The sequence below is a fragment of the Sorex araneus genome, chromosome 3 (assembly GCF_027595985.1).
Source record: "Sorex araneus isolate mSorAra2 chromosome 3, mSorAra2.pri, whole genome shotgun sequence".
Taxonomy (NCBI): Eukaryota; Metazoa; Chordata; class Mammalia; order Eulipotyphla; family Soricidae; genus Sorex; species Sorex araneus.
In genome coordinates this window covers 220,010,877-220,031,311 of record NC_073304.1, presented here as the reverse complement: position 1 = coordinate 220,031,311, position 20,435 = coordinate 220,010,877, and the positions used below count along the sequence as shown (strand labels likewise).

Here is a 20,435-nt window from a genome sequence, read left to right as displayed (position 1 = left end):
TGGGTAGGAGAAATAGCTCAATAGGCTAGAATGCATTTTACTTGTGGTGCTAGTATGCAGAAGAAGGATTAGGCCAGAGAGATAGTCCGGTGGGCAGGGCACTGCCTTACATGCATGCAGCCAACTTGGGTTTAATCCCCAGACATGGTCCCCTGAACCCTGCCAGGAGTGACCAGGAGGAAGCCCTGAGCACTGCCAGATGTGGTCCCAAACCCAAAAGTCTAACAAAGAAATAAAATGGAAGAGGGATGTAGGAAGCAACTCAGTGGTAGAGGGTGTGCCTTGCATGTGTGAACCCTGGATTAGATTCCCAGCACTAAAAATAAAGTTAAAAACGGAGAGAGGGGTCAGAGGATAGTCCAGCAGGGAGGGCATTTGCCTTTCACGCGGCCAACCGACTTCAATCCCCAGCATCCCAGATGGTTCTTCGAATACTGCCGGGAGTAATTCCTGAGTGCAGAGCCAGGAGTAGCCCCTGAGCGTTGCCTGGTGTGACCCAAAAAGCCAATAAAATAAAATTAAATAAAATTTAAGTTAAAAGGGACAGAAAGGGGGAAATTCTCCTTGTTCTGAATGAAGGGTTTTATCTGTATCCGGAGGATAGGGATGGAGGCAAGCATCCTTTCTGAATCTTCACCTGGCTCCACTGTTCCTGCAAGAATCCCCATGCCACCCCTTTGGCCTATTCCATATAATGATATGTGATTAAGCTGCATCACCACACGGATGGTGGAAGGACAGAGAACATGAGCTAAGTCCATGAGTAAAACCCCTCGGACAGAGTTGGGACAGGGGAGGGGAGCACAGTAAGCACTCAGAAAAATCTGTTATTTATTTCATTTTATTTTATTTTTTGTTTTTGGGCCACATCTGGCTGTGCTCATAGCTTACTCTTAGTTCTGTGCTCAGGTATTACTCCTGGCAGTGCCCAGGGCCATATGGGATACCTGGTCAGCTGCTTGCAAGACAAATGCCCTACCTGCTGTACTTTCTCTTTGTTGCCAAATCTATTATTATGCATTCTTTTCACTCTCATCAACTGCCAGAGGCAGAGACATTCTTTCCTTTCTGCTAGAATCCTTGTGCCAGGAACCCAGATTTAAGGGAACAAATAAGGGATCAGGGGTGGGGGCCAATTCCGAAACAAGACCTTCTCCCTCCCTTCTCCTTTGGTGAGCCCATTAGGGTCTCTGAAGATGACTGTGAAGAAATCCATTTCAGTGGGAGGACTCCGCTTTCCCTAAATATTCACATCCTGGAGTCCATGGGCTGACCTTGACCTCAGTTCCAGGTCATGCAACGATGCAAGGACTTTAGAGGTGGAGCCTGGTAGGACAGGTGAACTAACTCTTAAGTAGTCAAACCTGGGAGCACTCCAGGGAGCACTTCTCACTTCTAGGACTTGCCCTCTTCGGACTTCCTTTCACTATAACCCCAAACCTTGCTGACCCTGGATTATTGGATCCCAGAATTTGCCCAGCCTTGTTCTGTTGCTATAAATGCCAAACCCTGATTGCTGAGTTTGGTAATGACTTTACTTGTCATTTCTCAAGTCGTAGTTGAATGTCTAGAGTAACTCACGCTGACCTGTGCTCAGGCTATTAATGCTCATGAGGTCTTGGACACTGTATCTTTCTGGTTCTGTGCATATTGTACCTCTGTGGATGTGTTCAACTGTGCTGTGTCCTGGTGGACACCATATAGATTTCCCAAACCTTACAGGACAGTTGGCAGCTTTGACCCAGAAACCAAATGCTGAGTTTAGGAAAATTGAAAAGAGCTAGCAATTGAGCCAGAATGAGAACCTTTAGATCCTGTTTCATCTGAAATATAGTCATCAACAAGCTTTCATTCTTAAATAAAATGTTTAATAAAATACTGCACACATATGTTTTTCTTTTCAAAGATGTTCTAAGTAGAATGGTGGGTGTAAATGATAATATACAGTATAGTATATAATTGGTAGCAAAAAACAAGGACTTTCAAATAAATAGATGGCTCACTTCTTTTTAAAAAGGATATTTCTGCAAATCAGTTGAGATTGGAGAACAGGCAAGGAGTTGGCTGTTAGTCTAAGAAAGTGTCTTTGGTTGGCTTTGGCTAGAGAAAGGAGACATATCTATCCCCCAGGAGTCAAAGGGAACATTTGGAGTGACCTTCTGCAGAAAGGAATCTTTGCTTCTTCTTTCCATTTTGTCCAAGATTTCAGAGCTTAATCAATGCACAAGTGTCACCTTGGAATCATTTTTCAGCCACCGAGGTTACTGCCGGGTAAGTGTGGGGAGTATAGAAAGCTTTGAGAAAAGCAGAGCTGGGCTCATAAAGAGGAAGATTAGGGGTGTAGGAACGTAGCTCAGTGGTAGAGCATATGTCTGACATGTGTTGGTGCCTAGGATTGGTCCCTTATGCATGCACGAGTGAGCACACACACACACAGGCATACACGCACACACACACATACGCAGTCACACGCACGCACACATGCATAGGAGATCTAGTGGGAGGAGGGGAAGCTGGCTGGGCCTGAATGTCCTGACATTGTTTATGTTGCAGCAGGCATTCAGAAATACAATGAATGTGGATGCATCACAGAGAAAGACCAGAAACCCCACAGAAACAGAGTTCCTCCACCAACCACCAGTTAAGTTAGTCCCCACTCTTGAGAGTTCCTTACCTATAGATTCAAATAGAAAGCCAATCAGGTATTACTTGACATATAATTTTCATGAGATGAAAGATACTCGAGTCCTCCATCCACCCTTTCCCGCCTCTCAACCCCGCCGCTCCTGCTCCTTTTCCCAGTTCGGGTGGGCACGGGGAGAAAAATTCTCCGGTGGGTTTCCCAGTGTGGGACTGTGAGCAAGTCCTTCCTGACAAGCTCGTTTCTGTCACTCTGATAGAAGAACAAGCCAGTCTTCACAGGGAAACCCAGGTGGGCCCAACCTCTAGCAAATGAGTCTTTTCTTTCACAAATTCACTCCCCCACCAAACATCACCTCATGCAATTAGAACCACAAAGGTGGAAGAGGCTCATCCAAGCTGACTCTAGCACCTCTGGTTTCAACCGGGTTGGAAGAAGAGTCCAGCTCCCCCACGCTACCGACCCCCATCCTTTTTTTTTTTTTGTCACACCTGGCGATGCACAGGGGTTACTCCTGGCTCTGCACTCAGGAATTACCCCTGGTGATGCTCAGGGGACGATATGGGATGCTGGGAATCGAACCCAGGTCGGCCACAAGCAAGGCAAACGCCCTACCTGCTGTGCTATCGCTCCAGCCCCCATCCCCCCCACCCTCATCCTTGACATGGTCCTTGACACGGAATCCTGAACTCTCCACATCCCTTACAAAGACTTCTTGTCCGATGGGCCCAGGACCCGGGAGAGACAGTAGGGGATGAGGCCGACAGAGGCCAGCGGCACGGTGGCGCTCTTGCAGAAAGACAGGACATAGAAGACCAGCTCGGTGTGGGATGGGGGTTTCAAGGAGTCAAAGATGTGCAGGAAGATGAGGGAGACCCCGATGCAGCCGAGGCGGAAGGGCAGCCACTTGCCAAGCTTGCCCTTGCAGCTCTCCTTGTACAGGCCTGAGTTGAGAGCCAGGCCCAGGCCAAAGAGAGTCCCCAGGTTCTTGAGGAGGCTGGCAAAGGGCGTGGTATCGATGTGCACCCACTCCGGCCGCTCACACCATTTCTTGGCTTTCGCGAGAGTCCACAGAAGGTCCACACCCAGGGCCTTAAGCAGCAGGTAGAATCCAATGGCAAAACTGAACAGGAAGAGCGTGATGAGAAAATACTTCTTGAGACTCGCATTGTAGATGCTCTGGATGTAGCGGAAGGTCTCGGCCACAGCGATACCTGAGCGGAGGAAAGAATGACTGTGAGAAGAGGGGAGAGTCTGGGCGAGCTTCACTGGGGCTGGGAACTGGGGGGGGGGGATGCATCGTCTCTCCAACCATCACAGCATTTAGTCCCAGACACCAGGGGCCAAGCTCGCCTGGTTTCTTCCCATCCACGATTCCAGTCAGTATTTTTTTTTTTAAGTTTACATCGTTTATTTAGAAGTGAAAATGAATGGAAGATTCACCTGCCACATTGGGTATTGCACCAGAGAATTACCTGGTACTTAAGGGGCAGGAAGCAGCTTCCTGCTACCACAGGCTTGGCTTTGACGGCAGGGGTTGTGGGTGACCAAGCGACCGGAATCGCAGGGCCGTGTCGATGGATGTCTCGTACGGAGTCCAATCGGTATCTTTCAGATTCTTTTTTTTTTTTTTTGCTTTTTGGGTCACACCCAGCGATGCTTAGGGGTTACTCCTGGCTTTGCACTCAGGAATTACTCCTGGCAGTGCTTGGGGGACCATATGGAATGCCGGGGATTGAACCCAGGTCGGCCGCGTGCAAGGCAAACGCCCTACCCGCTGTGCTATCGCTCCGGCCCCTGTATCTTTCAGATTCTTTTTACTTGGTTTGGGGCAGTGCTCAGGGGTTGTGCTCAGCAATCATTTCTGGTAGGCTCAGGGGATCAAATGTGCTGGGGATTGAATCCAGTTTGGCCGCATGCAAAGCAAACACCCTCTCTGCTGTACTATCACTCTGGCCCCATCTTGCAGATTCTGGATTTATTTCTTAAGCTCTGGATTCTTTCATCCATGTCTCAGACACCTTCCTCCGCAAGCCAGGTTCCAGCTAGAGGAATATTCAGCTCTGCTTGAATGCCCTCGGGGGCATGGGCTTCACTTCTACTTGGGAAACCTATTTCATCTTTTGGTTGTTTGGAGATGTTCAGGGGCTAGTCTAGTCTGTGTTTGGCGTTGCTCTGGTTGATGCTAGGGGACCCTTGGTGCTGGGGGTTAGTCCCTTTTGCATGCATGACCACGGGGACTCCTACATGTAAAGCCTCCACAATCCTCTGTGCCATCTCCCTCACCCCCATTTCATCTCTGAGTGGATTTGATTGGGGTCTTCCTTAGGCAAGGGAGATGGCTGAACGGGCTGGAGCACAGGCTTTGCATGTTGGAGGCTTAAGGTTTTTTGTTTTGTTTTGTTTTGTTTCTCTTTGGGTCACACCTGGCTATGCACAGGGGTCACTCCTAGCTCTGCACTCAGGAATTACCCCTGGTGGTGCCCAGGGGACCATATGGTATGCTGGGAATCGAACCCGGGTTGGCTGAGTGCAAGGCAAACGCTCTACCCGCTGTGCTATCGCTCCAGCCCCCAGGAGGCTTAAGGTTTGATCCCCAACACCACATGGTCCCCTGAGTACTGATGGGAATGACCCTGAGAACAGAGATGGAAATAGCGCTCTGGCTCTGCTAGGTGTGGCCCACCATCCCCCCCCCCCCGCGCTCTGCCCCCTCCCCACATACACACAAAAACTAGAAAGGAAAATGTTCTTCTTTAAGCAGAGTTGAAATCTATCCCTCTCAATGGCCTTTAGTTGGTCTCAGTCCCACTCTCTACCCCAGGAGTTAATCAGATACAATCTAGAATCTCTGTAACACATGCAAAGATAGTTATTCTCCCTAACTCAAAACATTCTTGGGCCTTTTAAGTAACATGGCAACTGTGTCTTCCTCAAATTGCCTCTTCCTCAACCGAGGACCTTGGAGGAAATGTGGGGTTACTTTTGTTCTGTGACCACATTTGGCAGAGCTCAGAGCTTACTCTTGGCTCTGCATTCAGGGCTCACTGCTGGTGGGGCTTGGAGGACCATGTGGGGTGCCAGGGATTGAACCTGAGTTGGCCATGTGCAAGCTGTGTTGCTGCTCAGGCCGCTCTGGGGTTATTTTTGTGGCTGCTAGGAAACCAATGAGGGCTGACAAGCCAGTGCCTTCCTCAAAGCCAAGACTTTCTTTCTTACACTTAAATGACATCTTTCTGCCCCCCCCCAAGATTTTCTTTCTTACACTTAACTGACATATTTCTGCCCCCCTATTTTAAAATATACATTTTAAATTATTTTCATGTGTGTGGTATTGGGCCAAGAATCCCAAATACAGTAAAAATATATATACATCCCTCTCAGAAAGCCCGGCAAGCTACCGAGAGTATCCCGCCCGCATGGCAGAGCCTGGTAAGCTACCTGTGGCGTATTTGATATGCCAAAAAACAGTAACGATAGGTCACATCCCCCTGACCCTGAAAGAGCTTCCAATCGTTGGGAAAGACGAGTAAGGAGAGGCTGCTAATATCTCAGGGCTGAGTGTAATAGAGACGTTACTGGTGCACGCTGACAGTGATACGGTGATACAGTGATATTGGGCATTGAACCCAAGATCTCGCCCATACCAGGCCAGTTCTGCCATTAGCTGAGCTATGTTCCGGGTCCTTTCTGGCCCTTATTAACTGGATTCAAGAAAACACAAATATCCAAAATGCTTGAACCCATCCACAAAGAGGACCAATTGTGGGAATCTACTAGGTTTACAAATGCAGTTATAGAAATGAAGAGTTCTCTAGGATTGTGGTGTTCATTTGTTAAATTTGAGAGATTTGGGGCCAGCGTGATAATACGGCAGGTAGAGTGCTTGCCTTGCATGTGGCCAACCCAGGTTCATTCCCATAGGGTCCCCGAGCACCACCAGGAATGATCCCTGAGTGCAGAGTCAGAAGCTAAACCCTGAGCCCTGTTGGGTGTGACCCAAACCGCCCCCTCCCCTGAATTTTTTGTGGATTATTTTGAAACTAAGCTGGCCGTCATTCCCAGCTAAAGAACTGTAAAAAACAAGAAAGTAAAAAGCTTGGGGATTTCCAGCTCGGATGGCTGTACGTTCAGCTGAGGCGTTGCCACTTTCCCAGCACACACCTAATTGTAGATCTGGGCTGTCCTAATAGAAATTAATCATTTCCAGGCATCTACCCTTGTCTTTCAGCCCACTGCAAGGCTAACAGCTGTGATTACACACAGAACAGGGTTGGAATGCTGGGCTTAGATCCAGACAGGGAAGGGGTGAGATGGGCGGGCGGGGAGGGAGGGAGGGAGGGAGGGAGGGAGGGAGGGAGGGAGGAGGCGGGAGTGTGGATACCTGACAAGACTCCAGCGACAACCTGGTGGGGAAAATGAGCACCGAGGTAGATTCGAGACAGACAGACATTCAGCTGCACGGCCCAGAATCCCAGCCACAAAAGGACACTTAAGCACCTGAAATGGAAGAGGCGGTTACAGCAGAGCCCAGACAGATGACTCGGCAGAGAGCACCGTGTGTGGGAGTCTGGCAAACTGAGGGGCATCCATGGAATTTACCCAAACTTGAGATCCCCCTACAAAAAAAAAGGTCAAGTACTCGTGGCAAGTGGCAAATCCTTGAATATGTGAAATTTTGCTTCCACTATTTTGGTCGTTATTATTTTACCATTGTTGGGGGTGGTGGGTGGGGAGGGCAACGCCTCTTCCTGTGGGGGAATTCATAACCCCCGGGATCTCACCTGTGGTAACAAAGGAGTCTATGCACACGGAGCTCGCATACCCGGTACCTTCCCTGTGTGGGAACGGCCTGTGCTTCTCTGGTTTGTGGCGTTAGAACATCTTGCCCCTGAGTAGGTGAGGCCACCACTCAGCCACATCTCCAGCCTGTCTGTTTTCTTTCTCTCTTCTTCTTTTTTTAAAAAAATAGTATTGGACAACCTTCAGAGAAAGCCTTGCTGTCTAAAGCTAACTACAATACATCAGGGGGTGTAGTACTCTGCAGGAGGGAGGGAGGGAGAGAGGGAGGGAGGAAGGGAAGGGAAGGAAAGAAGGGAGGGAGGAAGGGAGGAAGGGAGGAAGGAAGGAAGGAAGGAAGGAAGGAAGGAAGGAAGGAAGGAAGGAAGGAAGGAAGGAAGGAAGGAAGGAAGGAAGGAAGGAAGGAAGGAAGGAAGGAAGGGAGGGAGGGAGGGAAAGAGGAAGGGAAAGAGGGAGGGAGGGACGAAGGGAAGAAGGAAGGAAGGAAGGAAGGAAGGAAGGAAGGAAGGAAGGAAGGAAGGAAGGAAGGAAGGAAGGAAGGAAGGAAGGAAGGAAGGAAGGAAGGAAGGAAAGAAAGAAGCCTCTCTGTTTTCATCTAGATGGGGCACCTCTAGGGTTGGCACAGAAATGGGCTTTTGTGTTAGCCCTGCCACTTCCTCACTATACGGGGACTCTTCTTCCTGGTGGACCTGGCTTCTGTGTCTATGAAGGAGGAGTTGTACTTGTGGTCCCCTTCAGCCCTTACATTCTGTGGTTCTTGGGTTCATTCTCAGCAGAAGTGCTGCGGCCCCCGTCAGTACCAGCCCAGGAGCTGGACAGGTGAAGGGCAGGTGAGGGGATGTGAGCTGCTGAGAGCCACTGTCTGCCTCAACCGCCAGTGCTGGCTTCTTACCTAAAGGTGTACGTTGACTTTTTCTTGCCCTTCAAGATAGAGAGGGCAGATGTGACCATCACATAATACACACCAGCTGCTCCCATGGCATGGCCGGAGGGACTTCCTGAAGGGCAGGGAAGAGATGAAAGAGTGAGATGGAGGTGGAAAGAGTCCACCTGGAGGGCTTCCCAGGGGCTGCCAAAGCTATCTAGGTGCTTTCATCCAACCAAGCCACCATCCACTCACACACCCACGGCGTTTTTCACTTAGTTCACATCTATTGCATTCCTACTACATGCCCCAAACTGTTCTAGGATCTGGGCGAATAAAACCAAAGCAATCCTGCAATTCTTTCAGATCCCTGCAGTCCACAGATGCACAAAGAACCTGAGTACTGGACATATACTTGCAAACCCTCCTACCCTCCGTCACCTCTTTCCCGCCCTTTCCTTGCTCACTCCATGCTCCTGCGTTGGCTTTGATGCGCACACTGAAACATATTCCCTCCTTCAAGGCTTTGCATTCTTAAGTTTTCTGGCCAGGCCCCTCTTCTCCCAGAAATGTCGGAATGAATTCCCTTGTTTCCTTTGAGATTTTTCTCAAATCTCCATTTTTCAATGAGTCCTATCCCAACCATCCTTTTTAATACCAATCTATTCCCACTCCTGACATCTGGATCCTCAGGGCTAGAAGGACCTGAGACGCCCGACCCACATCCCTCTCCTGCTGCATGGAAGGGCTTATCCCCCCCATTGTTGAGATGGGGCCCGTCAGCTCTCAACCTTCTCCTGGCATCTTCCTGGGTCAAATGAAGAGAGCTCCTGGCACCCAGTCACCGCCTGGCTCTCTCCACCCACCGCAGAACAGCACCTTTTCCGAAAGGCAGCTTCCCTCTCCATGCCCTTTCAGAGCTCCCCACGTGGTTGGGGAGGAGTCAATGTCCTTCTGCTCCTGTGGACATTTTATTTCTTTGTTTTGTTTTGGGGCCACATCCAGCTATGTTCGGGCCTCACTCCTACTCCTAGCTCTGCATATGGGGATCACTCCTGGTTGGCTCAAGGGGCCATATTAGGGATTGAACTCTGGTCAGACACATGCAAGGCAAGAGCCCAATACACTGTACTATCACTCTGGCGTATTGCTTCTATTTCTTCCACAAGCTTTGCTCTGAAATGTGCTTTATTTTTTTAAAAAATTTTATTAGTGAATCAACGTGAGATAGAGTTACAGACTTACAAACTTTCGTGCTTGTGTTTCAGTCATACAATGCTCGAGTACCCATCCCTCCACCAGTGCCCATTCTCCACTACCAATGAACACAGCATCCCTCCCACTACCCCACCCCATCCCCCCCGCCCCGCCCCGCCTCTGTGGCAGGGCATTCCCTTTTGTTCTCTCTCTCCTTTTGGGTGTGTGGTTTGCAATAAAGGCAATTGAGTGGCCATCGTGTCCGGCCTTGAGTCTACTTGCTCTGAAATGTGCTTTAATCTACACTCTAACCTCAGTCTGTAAAAGTTTTCCAGGCAACCACCCCAAAGCCTGCAAAACATGTCTGGCATTACCTTCCCTTCTCTCCCCTCCTATCCTCTCCCCCTTTCCCCTGCTTCCTCCTCCTTCTCCTCCTCTTCTAAAGTATTATCCAGTGTTTGATGTATTTACCTATATATTATGATTTTTTTTTGTATAATGCACGCCCATAATGTATGTGACTGTTGGTTCTCAAGGGCCAGGGATCTGCCTTTTAGTCCCTAAGCTCTTCCAGCAGTGCCTAGACTAGTGTTTGGCCCAGTGGATGCTGCTAAGGAGCATCTGAATGAATGAATATGAGCTTAAGTTAATAAACTCTCACTAAGGGCATAGGAAAATGAGTCAATAAGAGTCATGCTGCATTTGGGCGTCAGGAATAGGATTCCTGAAGATGTCTGCACTGGGGCTGGAGCGATAGCGCAGGGGGTAGGGTGTTTGCCTTGCATGCGGCCGACCCGGGTTTGAATCCCAGCATCCCATGTGGTCCCCTGAGCACCTCCAGGGGTGGTTCTTGAGTGCAGAGCCAGGAATGACCCCTGTGCATCGCCGGGTGTGACCCAAAAAGCAAAAAAAAAAGAAAAAGATTCCAGCACCGAGACCCAAAGTGAGTGAAGGGATTGGGTTCTCTCATTGCTGTTGAAATATGGAATCTATCCTTTGGCTGGACGGTCCTATGTGACAGTCACCAGTTCAATGTGAGTAGGGTGTGGGATTGGCCAGTCACCTTGGAGCACTCAGTCCAGGTCTGTGGGAGGCACATCCAAGGCTTCAGGCCTTCCTGCTTCCCTTTCCCAGGACAAAAGGCCATGGTTGGTGTTGGAGCAGTAGTCCAGCGGGGAGGTGTTTGCCTTGCACACAGCCGACCTGGGTTCGATCCCCGACATCCCATATGGTCCCCCGAGCACCACCAGGAGTGATTCCTGAGTGCAGAGCCAGGAGTAACCCCTGAGTATCACCGGGTGCAACCCAAAAAGCCAAAAACAAAACAAAACAAAAGAGGTCATGGTCAAGTTATTCTATCATGAGTTGTTTGCCCGTGAAGGTGATCTTTGCATGTCTCTCTCAATTGGCACTTTAGTTTCTGGAAACGTGGGGGTAGATTTCCATGACATCACATGCTCTGCAGAAAGGGCTGGTAGATGTACTGAATGTGTGTGTGTGTGTGTGTGTGTGTGTGTGTGTGTGTGTGTGAGATGGAAAACCATGACAAAAACTGGCAGCCTTGGCTGTCCTCCCGTCCCCTCAGGGGCAGCTTCAGCCAATCTCACCTGGCCCCGTCTCACAGGTGACTGGAAACTGCTTTATCGGGGGAGCGGAAGTCTTGCTGTAGTAGTTGGAGTCCAGAACCCACCAGTATGGGCGCTGGCCGAAGAGAATCCTGTGGAAAAGCAGACGGTGTCTGGAGTTACAGAATGAACCCTCTGGCACGAAGCCCGCACCTTCGAGGAGAGAGAGAGAGAGGAAAAGAGGAAAAGCTGTGAGGAAGAGGCCTGTGTGATCCTTGATGGCAAAAGGCAGGTAAGAGGGGTTGCTGGCTGGCTGGGGGGAGGCAGGGGAGGGGCACTCCCTATAGCCTATAGCAAAGTGTTGGGTTTCAGACTATTCCCATGTATAACTGATTCCAACATAATGGACAAGGCCAAGTTCCCAAAGTCCTATGACTGGCAAACATGTGACTTCTTTGGCAACCCCAGGAAGAGTTTCCCATCTGAACTTTGCAACTTGAGTGTTGCCACTTCAGGCCTGGGGGAGTCTGGTATGCGCCCCCCTCCACCTGCTCCAACACAGACCAGAGAATGTGCCCCAGCTTCAGGGACAACTCGCAGGAGATGGGGCCTCCCTTGCTATCACACTTGCACTCTGGAAGCTCAGACAAACCACCTCAGCTGCTTGCTCTGAATTCTCTTGGCTGAGCATGTCTCAGATGGCCTGGGAAGCACCAGATAAGGTTTCCAGGGTGGGAACAGACATCAGGGTCACCCCACTGCCTCCTGCTCCTTGCAGTGGTCGAATAGAGTTTTCTCATTACCCTGTTTTCTACCAACTCAGAAAATCCAGGGTTCTTTAACGAGATCAGATGTTCGAATAATCCTTTACCTATATATTTTTTCTGTTCGAGGAAGTGAATCCAGAGCCTCATACAGGCAAAGCACGTGATATACTGTTGACTGAAGTCCCCAGCCCTTATTCTTGCAGGTTTTTTTTTTTCTTTTGGGGTCACACCCGGCGTTGCACAAGGGTTATTCATGGCTCATGCACTTAGGAATCATACCTTGTGGTGGTCGGGGAACCATATGGGATGCTGGGAATTGAACCCGGGTCGGCCGTGTGCAAGGCAAATGCCCTACTTGCTGTGCTATCGCTCCAGTCCCACTTGCAGGTTTTTTTAGGGTCATGCTGTTTAATAGGGGGTGTTATTTAAAAAATGACATAAATTTTTTCCAACAGAAGAATCTCATTAATGACCAATTTGGGGGGTTTCTTTTGCTTGAGGGGCCACACATGGCAATGCTCAGGGCTTGCTCCTGGCTCTTTGTTGGGGATCAAACTCAGATTAGCCACGTGTGAGGTGAGCACCTTACCTGCTGTGCTATCTCTTGGCCCCATGATCATTTCTTTTTTCCTTGTTTGTTTATGGCCAAAGAATGTTAGAGCTAGAAGAGTTGTTATTTTTGTTTGCTTGTTCTTTTTTTTTTTAAATTTTTTTGGTGTCAGGGACCAAGCCCAGGCTTTATGTACTCAAGGCGTTGCCATCAAGCCACATCCTGTCCCCACAAGAGAGCTTAAGAATGGCCTGACAGGGCCTGGAGTAATAGTACAGTGGGCAAGGTGTTGCCTTGCACAGAGTAGACCCAGGTTTGATCCCCTAGACCACATATTGTACCCAACACCATCAGGAGTGATCCCTGAGCATAGAGCCAGGAGTAATCCCTGAACACTGCCAGGTGTGGCCCCAAAACAAAAAAAATTAAAACAGGAGCTGGAGCGATAGTACAGCATGTAAAGCATTTGCCTTGCACACAGTTGACCTGGGTTCAATCCTTTGCACCCCATATGGTCCCCCAAGCCTACCAGGAGTGATCCCTTAGTGCAGAGTCAGGAGTAAGCCCCAAGAACTGCCAGGTTTGACCCCCCCAAACAACCAAACAAACAAAAAATTAAAACAAGAGAGAAGAATGGCCTAACGGTGGAAATAGTTTCAGGGACAGTAAATGTCTTAGAGGTCTCTTCATCCAACCTCTTCATTTTCTAGACAAAGAAACACCAATGTATTAGTGTTAGCTGGTACTGGCTAAGAACTGTCAAATATTTGGGGTTTTTACAAATTTGCCTCAGTGGTAGATTAAAAGTAGCTGAAATGGTAATATAGACATCGTGGAACTTACGAATACATAAAAAATAATATAAGCCAAACGGAAATTTCTATCACCATTGCTAAGATCCCAGGGAGCCTCGATGTATCAAATGTGAAAAAGAAACTTTGGGAGATGCCTTGACTTGCTCAAGACATCTTGAGCTCAAGACATTCGCCCACTGGGAGGGGACGAATGAGGCTGGGGGCCGGGGCTCTGCCTGATTCTTGTCTCCTCCACTTCAGGCTTTATATTTTTGGCCACCCCTGGTGGTGCTCAGGAATTATTGTTTTTTATTGCTGATCTTCATTTTTAAATTTAAATATAGTGATCTTTTGAGAGAGTAAACAGCAGCAACAACAAAACCTACACAGAGCAAATATTTTGCACAAAGGTAAACGTGAACATCTAGTTCATAATTAAGCAAAATAAACTTCTAGGCACAAGGTTTTAAAACCATTAAAGAATGAGACAATGGGGGCTGGAGTGATAGTACAGTGGGCAAGGCGCTTGCTTGCCTTGCACGTCGTCACCAACCAGGTTCCATCCCCGGCATCCCATATGAGCACCGCCAGGAGTGATTCCTGAGTGCAGAGTCAGGAGTAACCCCTGAGCATTATCAGGTGTGACAAAAAAAAAAAAGCAAAAAAAAAATGAAAAAGAAACCAACACCCTAAAACAAAAAAGACTGAACAACAAAAAACACATTTCATAACCCTTAAGTTGGTCTTATCTTCCAAAATATTGCTTAAGGCCTGATTTTTAAATCAGGAATTACTCCCGACAGGGCTTGGGGGTCCATATGGGGTGCCAGGGATTGCACCTAGGTCGGCCTCATACAAAGCAAGCACCCTACCTGCTAGCCTACTGTGCCAGCCCCCAAAATAGACTTTTAAATTACTCATGTGCTTCCTTTTTTCCTACTTAATTTCTTCCTTCTTTTTGTTTTGTTTGTTTGTGTGTGTGGGGGGATCACACATGGATGCTCTTGGGGTCTACTCCTCTTTCTGAACTTCGGGGTTGTGCCTGGCAGTGCTCAGGGGACCCTGAAGTACTGGGTCCTGCAGGAAATAATGCACTCAGCCAGATCACTGAGCATCTATGTCTCCAGCTTTTCCTCTTTTCTCTTTCTTCTCACACTCCTCTCTCTCTCTCTTTCTCTCCCTCTCTCCTTCCCCATTCTGCTCCAAAGGGATGAAGTGATTTCTGTGCTTATAGCCAATAAGAAAGACTTTTCAGTCAGCCCCTTGACCTTCCATCCGTATGAGTTAGCTGTCCTTTATTTTCAGCTCCCTGTCAGGGTTTGCTTCATCTCCCCTCTTCTACACTTCTTGTAGAAGATTCGAAGTCAGAAGGGGAGTAAACGGGTCAACGTTGCAAAAGGAATGCCAGACTCTTTCCCAGCTGCCCTCCTCTCGATCCACTTCTTACTTACCACTTAAAGACGAGGTTGAGCCAATCACCAATCACGGCTACCCAGAGGAGTTTGATGCCCACAGCTTCTCGGAGATGGAACCAAATAGGGAAGAGAACATAATAGGCATTCCTGAGGTCTGCGAGCACGGACACCAAGATGAACCAGTCCTGGGCTTTCTGGTAATTCACCTGCAGGTAGTATGTGGACCTGATCCCAAAGTCATGGAGAACATTCATTCCCTCCTCCATCCTGGCGCGCTGGGCTCCGCAGGAAGCCTCCGGCTCAGCCTTTGCAGTTGGTTCAGACTTGGTGGTGACTGTTCTGCTATCAGCCTGCGCCTTGCCCCTATTTTATACACCCTGTATCCAGCCAGAGAGTTAACCCAGCCCTGATCTTTGGACTCAAAATCCACTTTTGTCTAACATCTATTGATCAAAGGTGCATCACCAGTAGGTTGCTGCAAACGTGCTCAGGGTGATTTACGTAAAATAGAAAAACAGGCACACAAAAACAGCCTGCTCACCCATGTACTTGCCAGGGCCAATGATTAACCTTGGTATACTTGCTGGACAGTGCAAGGGGCTGCCTGCTGGCTCGGAAAGCTGGGCAGGGACACAGGCCAGAGTCAAGATCCACAGAGATTCTAGAGAGATGCTTAAGATCCTAAGTCTGCTCAAGAAATGTCATGGTGTTCCAGCTATTCACACTTTATTGATTCTTAAGTAGAGAAAACGATTTTGTCTTGGAACTGTGCCTTTGCTGGTTTTTCCATAACGACATTAAGCATCCAGGAAATGCCTCTGGTTTGGAAAAATCAAACCTTCTTGCCAATGTTGACTCCATATCTCTTAGGTCCATGCCCTGATTATTTTCTTATATTAAATATTTGAAGGTTAAATAATGAATGTAGTGTCCTTAAGAGTTAGGAGCCTTGGGGTTTTAACATGTAAGTGGAAACAGTGGAAGAATGGATGTCCAGGGGCTGAAACGGTAGACAGCAGGTAGAGTGTTTGCCTTGCATGACACCAACCTGGGTTCAATTCCCGGCATCCCATACGGTCCCCCGAGCACTGCAAGGAGTAATTCCTGAGTGTAGAGCCAGGAGCAGCCTGATTGCCGGGTGTGACCCAAAATGAAAAGAAAAAAAAAAAGAAAGGATGTCCATGCAACATTAATATGATGAGGCCTGGAGTGATAACACAGAAAACAGGGCACTTGCCTTGAATGCAGCTGACCCGGGTCCAATACCCGGCATCCCATATGGTCCCTCAAGCATGACTAAGAATGATTCCTGAATGCAGAGCCAGTAGTAACCCCTGAGATCACCAGATTTGGCCCCAAACAACAACAACAATATCATGAATATGTAGTTTTGTTTTGCTCTATCTGGGGGACCACATTGGGTGGTGCTCGGGGACTACTCCCAGTGCAGTGCTCAGGGGATCATGGGGTATTGGGGATTGAACCCAGACCTCCTGCATTCAAAACTTGGGCATTCCATTCATCTTACCAGTCTAGAATCTATTTTTTTAAAAAAGATTTATTTTATTAAAAAAAATTTAGGGCTGGAGCGATAGCACAGTGAGTAGGGCATTTACCTTGCACGTGGACAACCCGGGTTCGAATCCCAGCATCCCATATGGTCCCCTGAGCACCAGCTGGAGTAATTCCTGAGTGCAGAACCAGCAGTAACCCCTATGCATCGCTGGGTGTGACCCAGAAAGCAAAAAAAAAAAAAAATTCAGGGTGGGGTTTGGAGATGACTTAAGGGGTTAAAATGCAAGGTTTGCTTTGGCACTCTGGGTTTGATCCCTGGTACTGTATAGCAACAAAAGCTAATTCCCAGAGTGGTAGTGTAGTTCACAGATAGAGCACATGCCTCCTTATCTTCGTAATGTACTGGGTTTGACCTGGCAACCCCTCACCAGGCGCTGGTGCCAAGTTCCTGCCATTTCTTCTCCCCAGCTAGGCTGATTCACTCACCGTGAGTCTATATGCTGCTCTGCAGGAGGGTCAGAGAGAGCTTCAACGGGCTGAGCACATGTTTTGAATGTGGGACACCGAGGTTCGATCCCCCACATTACATGATCCATAGCGCACCACCAGGAACAACCCCCAAACACCACTGGGTATGGCCCAAAAATGAAAACAAACAAACAAAAAACTAAAAAAAAAAAAAAAACCCAAAACTAACCTGCTCTCTTTTCCCCTCACTAGGTCTGTTGTGCAGGGCAGGTCGGGCATAAAAACAAGCCACCTGAGCTCACAAATGAATGTAGCAAAGGTTGACAGCATTCCAGACTGGAAATGATTAAGATATCCCTTCACAGGGCTGAGCGGGAGTCTCGCCCACATCCCCACGGGCTCCTACCAGACCAGACTCCTGCTGCCCTTGCAAACATTCCCTCTCCTGGCTCAAGCACCCTCTCTTACACCCCTCTCACGGCGATGGTACAGCCACGGCAGGTCACAGTGAAGCCAGGTGCCTGGATGTGAGTGGGAGGGAGGGTGTTAGGCTTCGTCAGGACTGCCAGGCCACAGAGAGTGGGCCCCATGAGAAGAGGTGGTGGCCCCTTCCCTCCTCTCCCAGATAAGCCTTCCTCGAAAGTATTGAGCAACTATTATGGTGACCCCTGGGGACCGGGTTTCTGTGGTCTGAGGTGAGTCGAGAGCAAACAGGACAGATCCTCTGACCAAACATTCTAACACCACTTTCTAGGTCTCCGCTGGGCCCCCGAGGAGCCAGGCTCTGAGTCTGGCAGGGTCCATCATGGGTTAAGCATTTGGGGGAGACTGGGAGAGCCCTAGATTTTTGGAGGAAGCTCCAGGAAGAATGCTCGTGTTGATAAGGAGTCAAGATGGAGCTGATAGCACACCAGGGCACAGAGCACAGTGGGGGAGTCCTGGCAGGCTGCCTGTAGGCAGGGGGGGCCTCTTGGTCAGAGTAATTGTATCTCGCTGCATCATGAGACTATTTGCTCATCTCCCCTCCTCGACCTTCCAAACCCTTCCTGCTTCCTCCAGCGATTTTTTATCATGAGCAGAAAGAGGTGAGGCCCCCAGCGGCCGGCGCCTGTGACACAGCTGACTGAAGAAACACCATTCTCAAGTCGTCCCCGACGTCTGGATGTCTGAGGAGGATATTGTGGATGGAGCGTTTGAGTTGGGAGAGGTCTTGAGGAGAATCCAGTCATGGAGGGAATTCTTTCCAGAGAGCGAATTCTAACATCTCCCTCTAAAACCTGTCATCTTCCCTCTCAGGAAATTCCCCAGTGGAACTCAACAAACATTTCCCTAGCCAAGACCACCCCTGGCTCTGAAGGGCTCAGAGTGAAATCCCAGGCGGTTGCAGGATGCTCTAAGAGACCAGACAGACATTCATTCAACAAACCGTGTCAACTGGGAAATCCTGACACCTAAATAAAGCCCAAGCCCAAATATTAGTGAGCTTCTCAGTTATTCCATCCTCGGCAGGGATGATTCAAGATTTACACATGCCTCTGGGGATGGCCAGTGGCGCCTCTGGGAAGCCACGAACAGGGAAAACGGTCCCAGTCCCTCTCTCAGGTTTGCTGGTTGGGCACTTGCTCCAAGACTAAATCCAGAGCTTGGGATCTGGGTTTGGGAAGAACCCAGAGGAGAGGGGCCAGGGAGTCAAGTGGTGGGGGAGTGAGGCAGAGGGTGCCAGCCTCCTGCCCTTCCTTCTCCCCAGCTCGGCTGACTCACGCTACCCAAGTTTATTTACTGACGGGAGAGCAATTGAGAGAAGAAACCCTCCTTTGCCATCACCTCCTCCCCAAATAATATTTATTGCCTCAAAGAAATTCTGACTTTGCTTGCAGCCAAATCGTCTGTTCTGGGCACCGCTCTGGGTTCTTCAAGAGAGAGCAGCAGCCTTCGCTTGGCTTTGTCCGGCCACTGGAACCACGGTCGGTCCTATGTGCCCTGTGCCATAGGGATCTCATGCCCTCTTGGGTTGCACCTTGACTCAGTAGCGGGCAGCAGTTGGGGGGCAGCCTGAGGCACAAGGTGTAGGCTTGGGTTTTCTTTTCTTTTTTTTGTTTGGGGGCCACATGCGCCAGTGCTCAGGGGCTACTCCTGGCTCTGCACTCAGAGGTCACTCCTTTTGTTGTTGTTGTTTATTTGCTTTTTGAGCCACACCCAGCGATGCTCAGGGGTTACTCCTGGTTCTGCACTCAGGAATTACTCCTGGCGGTGCTTGGGGGGCCATATAGGATGCCAGGGATTGAACCCGGGTCAGCTGTGTGCAAGGCAAATGCCATATCCGCAAATGTACTATCTCTCGGGCCCCATCAGAGGTCACTCCTGATGGTGTTCAGGTGACCAGGTTAGCGTGAGGGATCGAACCCAGGCCTCCTGCAGGCAAAGTGTAAACTCTAACCCTGGGAGATCTCTCTTGGACCCCTCTTTATTTCTTCTTTTTTTTTTGGGGGGTGGGGGTGCGGGAAGTTTCTTTTTTTTCCTTAGGCAGACAAGTGCTGGGGGGAGACAGGGGAGAGTGGCTGTGTTGCCCTTTCATTGAGAGACACAATTTTTCACAAAACCTGTGGTGAGAGGCAGGCGGAGAGAGAGGCAGGTTAATGATTGGCAGCCAGTGAAAATGACTTATCTTGGCGTGGTGAGAAAGTTCAGCTTCGGGACCTTGAACTGCGAGTCTGTTGACCAGGTGCTGGGAGCGTGTTCTGGGGGCTCCACGGGCCACACGCATCGTCTGCAGAATACCAGAGCGCGCTGCTCTATCGCAGTCGGGCCTGACTCCGCGCTCACGGGCCCCCTCCCATCTCTCTGGGTCTCTCCTCGACCCACATCAAATGCCTCTTTTTTTGGGGGAAGGTTTGGGGGAAACTCACCTGACTCTGCCCCCAGCCATTCTGGCGGTGCTTGGTGGGGGGCCACATTGGATGCAACCAGGATTGGACCCTAGTCGGCTACGTGCAAGGCCAATGAGCCAAATCTGGCAGCGTGCAGGGCTTACTCCTGGCTCTGTGCTCTGGGGTAACTCCTGGGACTGGGGATCAAACCCAGGTCAGCTCTGCACAGGTGCGTTAGGCCGTGTACTGTCTCTGCAGCCCCTGGCATCAAATAACTCTCATGCTTCCCGGGGAGCATGGACTGACCAATCTCTCCCTCTCCCATCACTTCCCACAACCCCAACCGCTCTTCCCTCTGGAGAAGTGGATCAGAAGATCCTGTTTCACACAGCACCCCCGGCAGACGGTAGCTTCCTCTCCCGCTCACCATCGGCGCTTTGGCAGTGCCCAGCCCCCTGGCAGTTCACAAAACCTTCCTGCATTCAGCTCGGAGCCTTCCCACCAGGGGCTTCCCAGAGACGGCCCCAGGGGCTGGAGTGCATGCTTTGAGTGCTGGAGACTCAGGTTTGATCCCAGCACGGCGTGGCAGGAGCCACCAGGTGCTACTAGGAGTCATCCCCAGGCAGTGCTAGGTGACATGAAAAACACACAAGAAGCCCCCACCAAAAAATAACAAATCATCTGGGGAGCTGGAGAGAGAGAATGCATGGGTCAAGGCACGGGCCTTGTGTGTGGCTGACTCTGGTTCAGTCCCCAGCACCACACGTGGTCCCCACCAGGAGTGATCCCTGAGTAGGGAGCCAGCACTTCCAGCAAAACAAACACCAAAGGGGGGGGAAAAAAAACCTCCTCAATTCATCTGGGGCGCAGCGGCAGAGCACTAGCCTTGCATCTGTGAGGCTCTAGGTTTGATTTCTGGCATCACGTGCTCCCCTCAGCAGCTCTGAGAGCAACCACCAAGCAGCAAGTTCGGAGTGACCTGCAAGGACTT

At 49.7% G+C, this 20,435-nt stretch overlaps 1 protein-coding gene across 1 annotated transcript; it reads right to left on the bottom strand.

The window, feature by feature from the left end:
- Positions 1 to 1,940: 1,940 nt before the first annotated feature.
- G6PC1 (glucose-6-phosphatase catalytic subunit 1) lies at positions 1,941 to 14,912 on the bottom strand. Its single transcript, XM_055133927.1, has 5 exons — positions 14,631 to 14,912; positions 11,111 to 11,220; positions 8,334 to 8,439; positions 7,026 to 7,141; positions 1,941 to 3,855 (listed from the first exon to the last, which is right to left on the bottom strand). The coding sequence occupies exons 1-5, from the start codon at positions 14,858 to 14,860 to the stop codon at positions 3,344 to 3,346; spliced, it is 1,074 nt and encodes a 357-aa protein (XP_054989902.1). The 5' UTR covers positions 14,861 to 14,912; the 3' UTR covers positions 1,941 to 3,343.
- Between the last annotated feature and the right edge of the window lie 5,523 nt (positions 14,913 to 20,435).

Excerpts from the sequence above, each read along its gene's own strand:
- G6PC1 (XM_055133927.1), bottom strand. The coding sequence starts at position 14,860 with ATGGAGGAGGGAATGAATGTTCTCCATGACTTTGGGATCAGGTCCACA. Across the intron at positions 11,221-14,630 it reads CTCAACCTCGTCTTTAAGTG|GATTCTCTTCGGCCAGCGCC; the intron begins GTAAGTAAGAAG and ends GCTTTTCCACAG. Across the intron at positions 8,440-11,110 it reads CACCTGTGAGACGGGGCCAG|GAAGTCCCTCCGGCCATGCC; the intron begins GTGAGATTGGCT and ends CCTGCCCTTCAG.